The sequence below is a fragment of the Cheilinus undulatus genome, linkage group 4 (assembly GCF_018320785.1).
Source record: "Cheilinus undulatus linkage group 4, ASM1832078v1, whole genome shotgun sequence".
In the NCBI taxonomy this organism is placed as follows: Eukaryota; Metazoa; Chordata; class Actinopteri; order Labriformes; family Labridae; genus Cheilinus; species Cheilinus undulatus.
In genome coordinates, this window is record NC_054868.1 from 18,585,149 (window position 1) to 18,599,371 (window position 14,223).

At 39.9% G+C, this 14,223-nt stretch overlaps 1 protein-coding gene across 1 annotated transcript in view; it reads left to right on the forward strand.

The window, feature by feature from the left end:
- Positions 1-14,223, forward strand: part of LOC121508320 (lysyl oxidase homolog 4-like) — a 39,372-nt gene that overhangs the window by 4,456 nt on the left and 20,693 nt on the right. The window contains exon 4 of the mRNA XM_041785084.1: positions 3,775-3,986. Within this exon, the coding sequence (XP_041641018.1) occupies positions 3,775-3,986 (212 nt within the window). The remainder of the gene's footprint in view (positions 1-3,774; positions 3,987-14,223) is intronic.

A 14,223-nucleotide genomic window follows, 5' to 3' on the forward strand; every position in this document is an offset into this window, starting at 1 on the left:
TTTTGTCTAATTAACATATGATTTTTTGAATATTTATTTGCTTCCAAAATATAAATTATTTTCTTAGTGAGATCTGTCTTGACTGCCTATACTGCGACTGCCACCAGGGGGCGATAGAGTTATTGTGGCTGTTGTCCATTACTGTGTGTGCTTAAAACAAGATGTAGGTCTCTTGTTTTGATTATCAGGAAAAGGAAATGGAATGCGCTTCACAGATGATGCCGAAAACATTATCAAGAAGGAACTGATCAGTATGTGTTTATTATGCATTTACTGATAATGGCTGATGGAAGAAACAAACATGAAGCCATTCTGGATGAAACTGTTTTATTCCTGATTGTTTTGGGGGCTGTTTTAAAGTCAGTAGGGATTTTTTTTTTAAATAAGAGGATACCCTAAATACTAAAACCATTTTCTGATTTCAGTTGTGGCTGTTTCCCACAAAGAAACCAATAATGTATGCGTGTAACTCTTTCTACTGTAACTGGCAGCGACACCATTGCTCCAAATGTCCTTGGTACCTCTCAGAGGACTTCTTTGGTGTACTGGTTCGGAACTTGTGCCGTTAAAAAAAAATCCTGAATATGTACAGATTTTCTATTAAATCCAAATTGTAGCGTCTTTTGCTTCAGTTTGCCTCTCTCCCTGTCCCCATCCCTCATTACGAACCATTACATCACTTCCCTTTGTAAGACACATAAGCTAACTCCACCACAATGGCGAAGAGGGGACGGCCTTCACCCTCAAACATACACACTAAAAGATGGAAACTACACCAGGCTCATGAGTCTTTTTTCTATAAAACTGAGAGAGAAACTGACAGGGCTGGAAAAAAACTGAACTTTGTTGAAATACGCCCTATTTGGATGTGATGATACATCTGAACCGGCGCACAGAGCCGCTGAACCATTATGCAGTTATTTGGGGAAAAATACCCCTTTCCATGCAAACTGCCCTTATTGTGTTAAGCATCTAATGATGAGGGCGGTAACAGCATGGGGTTAATAGAGTAAAGATTATTCTACTGTCTGTGAGAGCTGATGCAATTACACTGCAGTTTTTATTATGCACAAACTTGTCAGAGATCAGGCAACAATTACATTTCTATTCACCTTGCAAAGCAGATGGATACGCCCATTTCCTTGTTTCTCACTGGCAAATCCATCTTGCAAAGCTCCCATCTGAACCATTTGGGCCTGGTTAGGAAGTGACAGGACCAATCAGCGATGAGGGGCAGTATTTTCAGGCGCGGCGGAGTCGTGACGTAAACAGGCATCAGCAAGAGGCCGGTGCGATTGGCGGAAGAGCTTAACATGGATGCTGCAAAAGCACCAGTTTTATCAGAACTTGATGAAATTTCTTCGTTAAAAGAAGATCAAAGAACAGCACTGAGTTGTTTTCTTTTCAAAAATGACAAAAGTCCAGTACTTACATGTCTGTAGTCGCCATGTTTCATGTTATTTCTCGATAGTGGCGCACGCGCAGCTCGATAGCAGTTACGTCACATGTTTTGTTGCTCTGATTGGCCCGTAGAGATGTGACAGACAGAACATTCATCCAATCACACTCCGAGTTTTTTTTAAAGCCTCTGCCTTTTCCCAAACATTTCCTATTGAAGCTTTCCCAGATGGAAGTGTGAAACAATACATCTTGCATGTCAGGTTATACTTCTGACTTAACCCTTTAGAACCCAGCCCAGCGCCAGCGCTACGATAAGCATATCCATTTTTGATTGATGATAGATTTAAAACCGGATAAGATAGATTGATCATTCTTTTTGCATATAAAACCTGGGGAGTTACACCAACATTTCACACATTCACCATGTTTAAGAGCACTTTTTCGTTGCAGTGCTGGGTTTGTAAAATTACACAATAAAATGCACGTAACAAAAATCTTAATAAATGAGACCATGGGTATTTGTAGCACTTCCTATGTTGAAATAAACATCATCATGTTGTGGGCATGACCTGTCACATGATTCTTAAGTGTCCCTACCTCATAGGCTCCCCACCCCAACAACAGGGAGTGGTGTATTTTCCCGGGATTTGTGTTTTTTTCCAGGGAATATATTGAAGAACTTAGCCTGCACTCACCCTTGCCCTCATTTCACCCCTAATTCTTTACAAAAACACTTAGACACACAACCCACACACACTATTCAACACATACGTAGTTATGGATTTGCAAAACCCCAGTCATGCCAAACAGTTTTTGAGCAGGCGCGAAGCTTTCGAACTAATTACAGCGTTGGGTGAAAAGTCCAACTACTCATCTGGCTCGTTTTTTTTTTTTTACAGGTTACAAAATAGACTATATCTCAAAAAGCAAGTTATGTACAGACTCCTAATAAATTTCCTGTGGTTCCAAAGGATATTGTGCAACTTTTTTACATTTACAAATTTGAGGGACACAGCTGTGCAATTTCTGTATTTTGAAATATATGTGAAAAAACACAAAAACCGATATTTTTTTTTTTTTTTTTTTTTTTACGTTTATTACACTTTTAAGCATTTTTTTCATAGTTAAGACATAAGTCAATACATATTATTACAACTTGGGATATAATGGCACTACAGTATGTAAAAATGTAAGTATATGTCCTGGCGGACTTGCACAATGGTAGGTTTTAAAGGGTTAAAAATAAACAATGTGTATATAAGGTTGATAAATATTACTTTGACATTGCTTTTCCTAAGCCATAACCAGGGGTTAAATCCGTCTGAGACTCCCAGCTGCTTTTTTATCCATGCATGGCACCATTATGCATGATGAGGATGTGAGTGTTGCAGGTGTTTTCTTACAATTTTCCTCCATTCAGGAAATAATCCTTGTCACGGTGGTGCTTAAGCAAACACAAATATTACCATTATTTTAAGTAAACACATTGTCTGCTATTCTGGTTATTTAACATGGATTAATCTGTGCAGACTGCAGTAATGGTTAAAAAGAAAACATCTGACCCATACCCTATTTCAGGATTTGAAATTTTATTTCTATTTTAATGGTCAGTCTTGTTGCTAATAATCTTGTTTGCTTTTGTAGGTCATAAAGAGGCATCAGAATCAATTTCAGTCTGTTTCTTAACCAGCTAAAAACTCCTCACGGGAGCTTTAAGACCAATAAGTCATTAAATCTATCTTTATTCAGACTCCCTTAAATAAATGTCACATGTGAAGCCACAGGCCAGTGGACATCTATAATTTGAGACAAACCTTAAGCCAGGCCTTCTTGAGATCCAGCAGCACGGAAACTTTAAGTTTACCGAGCACAAAAACCAGAAGATCTACAGCTCAACTCCTCCAAGAAATAAACTCTGATCAAAGGAAACTGCGAGACATCCATCCCTCTGGTTTAGCTTTTTGTTTTCACCATGCAGAGTTTTCAGCTTCTTGGCCATTCTGCAATTATCACAACACCACTCCTGACACATTAAACAAACTATTGGTTTCCTTCCTGCTGCCCACAGTGCACAATATAGATGATTACAGGGTGTGATGATTAAAGACTAGCATGTCATCTTATCATGTTAATCTTGTCTCGTTTGCGTGCCAGAGTCATGCTTGTTGTCTCAAGTAAATCCTGTTTTATTGTGCATGAAAGCTTGCTTGATAAGGGTTTAGATAGAAGCTTTTTAAAAGTGAAGAAGGCTCCGTCCACACCAGTGACAGCACAAGACTAAACTATACTTTTTAAATCACTCAAAGCATAGAAAGACTCTACAGACAGGTATCAATCATCTTGAAATAACTACGTATGTTTTCTCATTGACAGGGGTCTGACAGGATTCACTTAGAGGAGGCTCGTCTCCGGCCGGTGCTGTCCGGCAATCACGGCGGCATGGCGACAGAGGGAGTTCTAGAAGTAAAGCATGCTGGGAGGTGGCGTCATGTGTGTAACCATGGTTGGGACCTCAGCAGCAGCCGTGTTGTCTGTGGCATGCTCGGATTCCCTGCTGCTGAGGCGTTTGACCAAAACGCCTACAGGTGAGTATGTGAGAGTGGACACAGCAGAAAAGCAGAAGGCAGAAAAAAAGTCTGCACGTGTGTTTTTGAGTGTGTGGTTGGGAAAGGGATGGAAAAGTGTGGTGGACCTCACATCCCTTTAAGGATAATACAGCCCCATGCTTGGGTAGTTGTTCCATCCCCCCTGTAGTAGAGGTTAACCACAACTGCTGTCATTAGTAAACCCACACTTGGCACGACCTATTCACTGTGGCATTAGCCGAGCCCGACTGTCCGCCAGGCCTGTCTGCCCCTCTGGCTGAGTGGGCCTCAATGGAGACCTTTAAAATAGGCTAAGAGAGTAAGTTATTAATGTCAGATCCAGACTACAAGATTATCATCATCATCTTCATCATGGTGTGTGTTTTTTCATGAATCCTCCATTACATGGTTTCTCAGCCTATAATTAAGAAACCCCCCGGTGAAAACTGTGAGCAGAAGCACTTTCTAATGTAGAGTGGAATGTCTGGAAGTCTGAGGATTAACATCTATACAGTAAGGAGAGACGAATATTCAATGCTGTTTGATCTCTCAATCTATCTGTTATAGACTGTATTAAGCATGGACGCCATCTGAGTGACACCACCCATTGGTTTATGTCATTGTCTTATGAATCCAAACAACAGAAATGCTGAATAGAATTAACTGGTTATTCATGAAGGTGATGGAGCTGAGCACAGCTGAAATATTTACTTGCTGAAACGTCCCATGGTAGCTTACCATTTAGCTAGTGTATTCCAAACAATAAATGATGTCGACAGTCTAGGGTTAGTAACAGGATTAAGCTTAAAGTGTACCTAAGCCTTATGGCAAACTGCAACAACAAACTCACCTGTTAGACAAAATCAACCACAGTACAAAATACAAAATGCAGTTTTTAAGTGATGATTTTATTTATTAAGGGGGAAAAAAATCCAAACCTTTCTGGCCCTATGTGAAAAAGTAATTGCCCCCTTTGTTAATTCATGAGTTAAGTGTAATTAACCACAGTTCTTGGAAAGCTGAGTTCAGTTTCACTGGCCACACCCAGGTGTGATTACTGCCAGAGTTGTAGAATGAAGAAATCACTTTAATAGAAGCTGGCAGACAAAGCAAAGTAGGCTACAAGATTTTAGAAAGGGAACAATTACATCTGCTGTCTACCAGAAAATCCTGAGGGTCAACGTCCAGCCATCAGTTCATGACCCCAAGCTCAAGCCCTCCTGGGTTATGCAGCAGGACAACGAGCCAAAAAATAGCAGCAAGTCCACCTCTGAATGGCTAAAGAAAACCAAAATTAAGGTTTTGGAGTGGCCAAGTCAAAGTCCGGACTTAAATCCAATTGATATGCTGTGGTGTAACCTTAGACAGGCAGTTCATGCTGGAAAACCCTCCAATATGACTGAATTAAAACAATTCTTTGAAGAAGAGTGGGCCAAAATTCCTCCACAGTGATGTGAAAGACTCATCACCAGTTATTGCAAATGCTTTATTTCAGTGATTGCTGCCAAGGGTGGCACAATCAGTTATTAGGTCCAGGGGGCAAATACTTTTTCACATAAGGCCAGATAGGTTTGGATATTTTTTCATTAATAACTAAAATCATTTAGAAACTGCATTGTGTATTTACTTGGGTTGTCTTTGTGAGATACTAAAATTGTTTTGTTAATCCAAAACAATTAAATGTGATAAATATGCACAAAAAAATCAGTAATCAGAAAGGGGGCAAATACTTTTTCACAGCACTGTAAAAACAAGGAAGGTAAAAGCAGTCAAATGAGACAAACAAGAACAACAGCCATTAAATACAGTAAAATATCAATGAAGAGGGAAAATCCAAGTAGTATAAGGATCTATGAAAAGAATGGTGTCAAAATGAATCCATTTAATAGTAAAAGTAGAAAGAAGGAAACCAATACAAGAGACACAAGCGTTACAATGATTAGATGTAAAAGGATTCAAAGATTAAGAAGAATTTAAACATGCAATAAATTGAAAAAATAAATTGAAAAAATAGTTTAAAAATCTGTCAGAAGATTAAAAAAACAAATAAGAAGATGACATCACATAAAAGCGAGTCTGTAAAAATAAGTTTTAAGAACAGATTTAAAAGAGGTGACTGATTCTGCACGCCTTATCTCCTCAGGCAGGTCATTCCAAAGTCGAGGAGCCCTGATGGAAAATGCTCGATCACCTTTAGTTTTAGGGCGCACTCACACTAGGCCATCCGTACCGTGCCTGGACCGGTTTCATTCTAAAGTCTGGTACATTTGGTCAGTGTGAGTGCAGTTCTTCTGTGCTTTGGCGTGGCACGCTTTGCAGCCCTGGCACAGAAGAACGAGGTTGGCCTAGACACGGCACGGATGCAAATGAAGGTACACAAGCGCAGGAATGTGATGTAACAATAGAGGGCAAAAGGACCCACTTCAGAGCGCAGAGAGCACATCAGGCAGCAGCTGCATGCTAGAGACAGCAGGATTTTTTTTTTCGAGAGAGATCTATATATTTTGTCTCATTGTATTTCACCAAGTTACAAAGATTTTATAAGAGCTGAAGAATTTAACTTTACGCAGCTCCACTACGACCTTGTTCTAATGGATCCCAGTCCAGTCCACATTTCTGACCAGTTTCTAGCAAAGTCAGGCTTTAACCACTGCGAGAACCACACCTTTAACTATGGACACGTGGAGGAATGACTGTAGGGGCTTATACAAGTTACAAAGTCCGGGTTTTATTCAGCGGAAGTGCTTGGAACTCTGATCAGGCTCAAGATTATAAGCTGTGAGCTATAACTCTCCACTATGAACTGCTTTCTCTCTTCTCACTTGGCTCTGTGTAGTTAACGTAGCTACTGATCCCAAGTCGGGTGAAATAATTCTAGTGTTAGAGCAGATATTGTATAAATCTGTTGCTATTTTACAGCCAAATAAACAATACTTATGTATTCTGAGTCATCAACACATATAAGTTCATCAACGGTGGATGCTCCCTGTGATGACGCTGAATCGTAATGTATCCATGCTCAGGTCTGGATGCGTTGAGCAGTGTGACTGCAGGCCAAAGGGGGGACAGGGGAGGGGGTCAAATGGGCTTCAGCACAGTTAGAGCAGGCCACGGTACAGATGGCCTAGTGTGAGTGTGCCCTAAGTCTTGACATGGGAACAACCAGGAGGCTCCCACCTGAGGATTTAAGGCTGTGGGCTGGCTCATAGGGGGTTAAAAGTTATCTTATGTGGTCTGACCCTTTAGTGCCTTAAAAGTAATGAGTAAAATCTTAAAATCAGTTCTAAAACTAACGGGAAGCCAATGTAAAGATACTAAAATTGGAGTGATGTGACGTTATCTGTTAAAATCTGTTAAACGCCTGTTAGAGTGTTTGCTATACAGCCAAATAAGTGTGTTTAATTTGACATTGACAATATTGCAAAACTCCATTTCTAGTGATGGTACACCCACTCCTGTGATGTTTACTAGCAAGCTGCTTTGAGATTTCATCATCTACAGCATCCCAGGAGCTTTTCTTAATGTTTAACATTTCAGTTTCTTTTTCTGAATTTTTATTTAAATTGTTGTTTACCATATTGCCTTTAAACCCTAATGAGAACTGAGTAAAAACACAATATTAAAAAGGGGAAAGAAGACTCCGTCTTTCCATTTTCTGTCATTTTTAATAACTTTTTGTTTTTCCTCAAACATTGAAACATTTGCTTAACCAATAATGTTAGGTTGCAATGTCTATTTTGTCTCCATAAATCCATTTCATCCGTTTTTCTTGAGTCATAAATAACAACTGAAGCACCAACTCTAACCTTCAAAGCACTTACTTACATACCAACACAACCCCAGTACCTCACCTTCACACAAATGCTAATGCATCCCTCCCTCCAACCTTATTGCAGTTTCACTCCAGACTTAACTGTCCGTTCTAGATCCACATGCACACACAAATAAACACACCCGCTTGTTCAGACAAGAACACAACTTTCTGTGTGTCCATCCGTCTGCCCACAGAGGTCTTTTTATGGCTCGGCTAAAAGGACGACTGCACTGACCACTGGCCTGCCCTCCACCATCTGTCCTGAATGGTGCCAATAATTACTCCTTGTGTTCTGCCCCGCTCTGCTCCTCAGCAGGCTCCTTCTCCTCAGCTGCTCTGTTCACCACCTTGGCCAAAGTCTCACAATGAGACTTCTTCAGAGCTACTTCAGAGGTGCTTCACATGCAGTTATGGGGAAAAAAAAGCTTTAAGCAAATTGCTCACTTTAACATGACTCCCTGAAGCGAAGATCTCATCAAGGATGTGGCCAAGTCCTCTTGTCCATTGTGCTTACTTTTTAAATCTAATGCTAATATGGACAGCAACATTGAAAAACACCTTGGTGTTGTCTGAAGAAACATCATTTCTCTGTGCCAAGTACCAACCAGCCCTTGTGTAAAGACTGAACCAGGCCAGAGAATGTTGTTTGTTTTTTGTCAACCTCCACCCAGCTACGTGGGAGATGACTGGAGCAGCCAATTTTGTCTGAAGTAAACAGTGAAGGGAAGGGGAACAGTTTTCACCCAGAAAGAACCAGCATGAGGTGGATCTTTGGCATTTGGTGCCACATGTGTTTACATATTTTGAAAGTGATATTTATGTTGGACCTTTAATTTGAAAAATATTTTCTGAGGTTGAAATTGAGACACATCCACTTGGTGACAGTCATAGTCATGGGCGTAGCACAGGGGGGAAAAGGGGTACTGATTACCTGGGCCCACAGTAGGGAGGGGCCCTTGAGAAGCCTGCAATGAAAACTGTGTTTTTATCTATTTTTTTTCTCAGTAATCAGAATCAAAAGCGACTAAATGAATGGATCAACAGACTGAAATTTGTATGAAATAGAGCAAAATACAGTACTCAGGGGCCGCTGGTCCTCCCTGAAAAAAATGTCCAAATGGTATAGTCCAGCGCTCTAAAATATGCAAGTAAATTTAATTTAACCATAGTAAAAAATATTGCTCATAAATGGGGAAATTATTATTCAAAAATACATTGAAAAACACAGATATTTGTAACTTAAGTAGATATTTGATATTTGTAATATCCCTAGCTACGCCCCTGGTCATAGTTATGTCAGTCTCTCAAACTATCAACCTCTTTGGTTCCAACTTTAAAAAATCCACTGACACTAGATAGATAGTGTTCAATTTTCTGATGCAGAATGTGTTACAAACAGGATGTACCCATCACGTTTTTCCCCGTCTTTTCTCTGGCACCACCGTGAGGGCTGAGTACTAAGCCTCTAGAGGCGAGGATTCAGAATATACAGTGCTTAACAAATTTATTAGACCACCCTAACCCTAACCAAAGTAAGGTTTATGCCACAGCTGCCCTAAATTAACAGCATTGGTAATTACAAAATCATTTTTTAGGTTTCTGCAATGATTAATACCACCAATATGTAGAAGCTCTTTAACCCAAATGATATTTTTAATGCTAAAATATAATTATTATTGTTATCCATGAATTTTCAAATTTACTGATTTACAAAAAACTGAAAAAATAGTAAAGCACATTAATATTTCTTGATTAATATGTCAAATTATAGTTATTTACTTGCATTCCTGAACAGAAAAATGAGTTTTAGTGGTTGAATGTTATGCTTGATTAATTTCTGACTTCTCAGAGAAGCCCAGTGAGCCGGCTCAAATTTGGGTGAATTCAGTTTGAAATTTCTCATTCCTGTTCAAAATGGTAAAACGTGGAGAGCTGACTGAAAATGAAAGAGTCAGCATTAAAGCACTTCATGATGCTGGATGGTCTTTGAGACAAATATGACAAGTGGTCTAATAAATTTGTTAAGCACTGTAAGTCCCCCTGATATATAAGCTGCAGTCTTTTAAAGATGTACAAGAGAAGTATCTTCAGAGTAATTCCAATTTAAAACATGTGTAATTTAGAATAAGTGATTTCATAAATATTCACCCACTTTAAAGTGATTGACCTAATTCAACAGAGGTCCAGCCAGTTAGTGCTAGTAGTCTCACAGCAGTGTAATGGGGATCACCTGAGTGCAGTGAATGTTTCTCAAATAATTGAAGTACAAAGATGATGTGGGAGACTCCATAGTCAAGAGGAAGAAAGTTTTTTGGTCTGATGAGACCAAAATGGTGCTTTTTGGCCATCAGACAAAACGCTCTATTTGATGGACACCAAACACTGCACATCACCATCCTCACTGTGGAGCAGTGATCTGATCTGATTGGTCAGATTTTGCTTATTCAACTAAATGTTGAATGTTTTTGTTTTTTCTGATAAGTTGGAGCTTGATCCATCTTTTTTGTAATTCAGGAAGTCTGCATTATGGTGATCTGATGATAATCTTACACATGCCCTGTTACAATCCAAAAGGCTCGTTGCACAGTTATGTTCTTTGTATACACACTTGTTGCTGAGTTGTATGACAAAAGCTGACACTTTACTTTTTTGTGATAATTACTAGCTACTCCTCTGGCACTAACAGCAAATGGATTGTCTAAAATTGTCTTGAATGAATATGGTCAAATATGTTACATAAATGGGCTGCACAGTGGTGAAGTGGTTAGCACTGTTGCCTCAAGAAGGTTCCTGGTTTGAATCTTGGTCAAATGGGGCCTTTCTGTGGGAAGTTGGCATGTCCTTCGTGTGCATGTATGGGTTCTCTCTGCATATTCTGGCTTCCTCCCACAGCCCAAGACATGCTTGTTATATTTATTGTTGTCTCTAAATTGCCCGTAGGTGTGAGTGTAAGCAGGGTTGGTAATTTTTCTCTATATTCTATAAGCTGGGACTGACTAGAGGCAGGCCTAGGTTGTGACCCACAACCTCAAACAGGATAAGCAGTGTAAATAATTGATAGTTTAGATGACTCCAAGCGATTCCTTTACAGCCACCATGAGGTTGACATTTTTTTATGAATTATCTTAACATGCTGGCTCAATTTATTCTCAAACCTTTGTGATTCCCACTACACTGACTTGGGCTAAAGTCCTCCTCTTGCTTGATGAATTTGGAGCAGACAAATGGTTAAACCTTATACAGCACCTTAATGCCTTTTACATCAAATGTTATGATGCCCCCATTTAGCTCTCTGCAAAGAACTGCTTGCACATCAGCTTTTCTTTGACTGATTCATGATAACAGTGAAATCTTCTGTTGGTACCCACAATTCTGGAAATGATCCATCCCTGCTCTTCTTCTGAGTTTTCGTCCACTGAAACAGTGGCAATTATGGTCTGAGAGATCCTCTAATCTAAAGTGTTTTCTCAACTGAACCTAACGCACACCCTTTGCTGTGTCAGCACTTCTCTCAGTGACCATGTGGTTGTTTTTTTCTGCGTGACTGGCTTTGTCTCAGCCTGTTAAGTTGCTCAGCGCATTTTTACAGATGTTAAAATAGTGTTCTTACAAAAGGCAAGTGTTAAAGCTATTTTCCAGCTCCGTTTCATCACATCCACTCTTTGAGGCTGACTGTAACTTCTTCAGTTCTTTTCATTTGCTTAAACCCCCTGCTCATTTGCCCCACCTTAGTTACAGCTTTTTTGTTCTTTTGATGCTTTTGGGGCAATTATACTTAAACCTACATTTCATGGAAAGTACATCATTATGACCCCTTTGAGTTTTCATACCGCTGAGGTTGGTGGGACTATGTACAGGTTGTTGTGCAGTCAGTGTGGCAGCCTGCTGTCTCTTAAGAGAGGGATTGTTCCAGTCAGGCAGCTTTGCATTCATGCAGTCTAATAACAGGTTATCTGGCAGTCAGCTCCTCTCTCCAGCGTGGCGTATGGTATTGTGTGGTCAGAGTTGCATATGAAATTTGGCAACAAGCCCAAGATCCTAAGAAGTTAGACGCTCCTCTCTTGGTTAGAAAAGTTCAGTGCTGCGGTGATAACCTGTTAGTTGTGCTTGAGGCTACTGTGGTTCACTTTCTTTAATTCACCATAAAGGCCAGATCAGATTATGAATTTTGTCTGACTTTGACCCAACGTATTTTTGCCACCCATCGTCAAACATCAGGCCTGAAAACAAATGTCTGGATCTCCAAACTCTCCTGTAATTATAACCTCATACATGCCCCATTCCACAAAACTGGCATATCAGAATTTTTCCTGCAGCAACACAAAACACATCTTTGTTTCTTCATTTACTTGAGTGACATAAAATTCCTCAAACCCAATCTTTTTTCCCTCCAGGGGTCCTTCTTTTTAACTACAGCAAAGCTAGCATAGCTTAACATATACACCAGTATTTAACTGGACCAATGTGGCTAATTTTCTGGATGTTATCACATTTGTACCTCAAGTTGTATTTAAGGATAACCAGTCCATATTGTCATCTCCTAGGTACATCGGGACAAGTCCACTGTGTTCCTTCTTGGTTGTTTTCTTCTTTTCAGAGTTAAGATTGCAAGCACACTTCTGTTGGACCTAAGATTGTCACTACTGATGCACCAGTGCATCAGTCTAATATCAGCATCAGCCAGTGGTCCAACTCTTAACGGTCATCGGCCTGTTGGCAAATAATGTGACATGTGCCAATGCCATTGTAAATTTAACATGGAAAATAGACTAAACTTAAGTGCATACTGTTGTGATAGATAATACTAAAATATGACAAAATCAATCACAGGATGCATGGCTTAAACCTAACACCACACTTGGTGCACTCCATGTGGTTCAGACAAAGTCTCCCCTGTGTTCAATTACCTTGATGGTAGGTGGGTATCTGTTGTTTAATCTATTGCAGCTTGCAGTGGCACAGATTTTCACCTCTCTCGCGCCTCATGGCCAGCCCTTTCACTAAACAAGAACAGCAAGGAGAGGAGTTATGGGGGAAATATGCTGGGGTATCCAGCAAAGGAGAGGAAGACTTAGCTTGCACCAAACTGCTGCAACATGAGATCCATTTAATGGACGACTTACCTGTTTGCCAGTGCTACAGACCTAGTATGAACGGGTAAACAGGTATAAAGGGGAATGATTAGCTCAGGTGTAGCCAAGGCGGTGGTTTTGTCATTTCTTTATTAAAACAAAAACAAAGAGCCACATCGAATGTTCTTCATGACAGAAAAGATGTTTTCGCTCTTCTCCCGGCCTGCTTTGGCATTGGTTTGTGATCGTCAAGGGCGGGGTCTGCCGGTATATCCAATGGCTGCTGCTGCGGTAGCTATCAGCTCGGATGTAGCTGTAGGAAAGTGGTAGTTTAACTTTTTATGCTCCTCGAAACACCTTCTGAGAAGTTTTTGAAAAGTCCTTCCCCTCCCAAACACTTTCTATTGGAGCTTTGATAAATGTGAAATATATCCATGCAGTAGGCATATGCAACAGTCTATCTGGCTTGTCAGGGTAATGCCTCCTGTCACCCTTTCACTGAAATCCCTTTTTCCTTTTTTACATCTTTAACACAAGTAAACAGCCACTGATCATGGTGTTAAAAAAGACAAAGACTACTCCATTAGAGGCTGCTAGCAAAAGATTCGAACACATAGAGTCTGATCCACTGTTTTGTTTTCCTTATTAGATCCCAGTACAGGGACCGCTATTTTGATGACTATGGTAAACAAAGCACACGTGTGCAGCTGGGTTACAGCTGATTGGCATGCCCCCCATCAGTGTTGAAGACGGGATTGCATCTGACATCCTGGATAAGAAGAGAAACAGACTAAGAAGAGACATGGACCAAGCTGCAACAAGGCAGAGATGCTAATCTGTGTAGACAAAAACATGCAGCTAACCAAGAAGTAGACTTTGAGGTAGGGCTGGGAGTTATACCAGTATCTTGCTAAGACTTAGACTATGAGATACGCCTGGGTAAAGTATCATTTTTGTTTTCTTTTTTGTAATATCAGGGTTGTGTTTGAAGAAAGGGTGTTGTGACTTCAGGCTAAAGCAGCTGGGCTGCAGTTATTTTCAACAAATGATCCTTTATTGTAAAATAAGTTTAAATGAAAAGTTTTATTGTGGATTTCTATGGTGACATTTGCCCTCCTACAGCAATAAAGAATAGAATTATACTGTTGTTTAACAATAAAAAAAAAATTTTGGTCCCTGGCCTGGATGAAAAAGTTAACAATCACAAAAATCAAATGAATGACAATAGTTGGAAAGATAGCAGACAACATCATGACAGCAAAATATGATGATTGTTCACACTCAAACTCAGGAATGCAAGTTTGTTGGTCTGAACAGGACAGTACGTTTTGTTGTGTAGTCTGAACTTGTG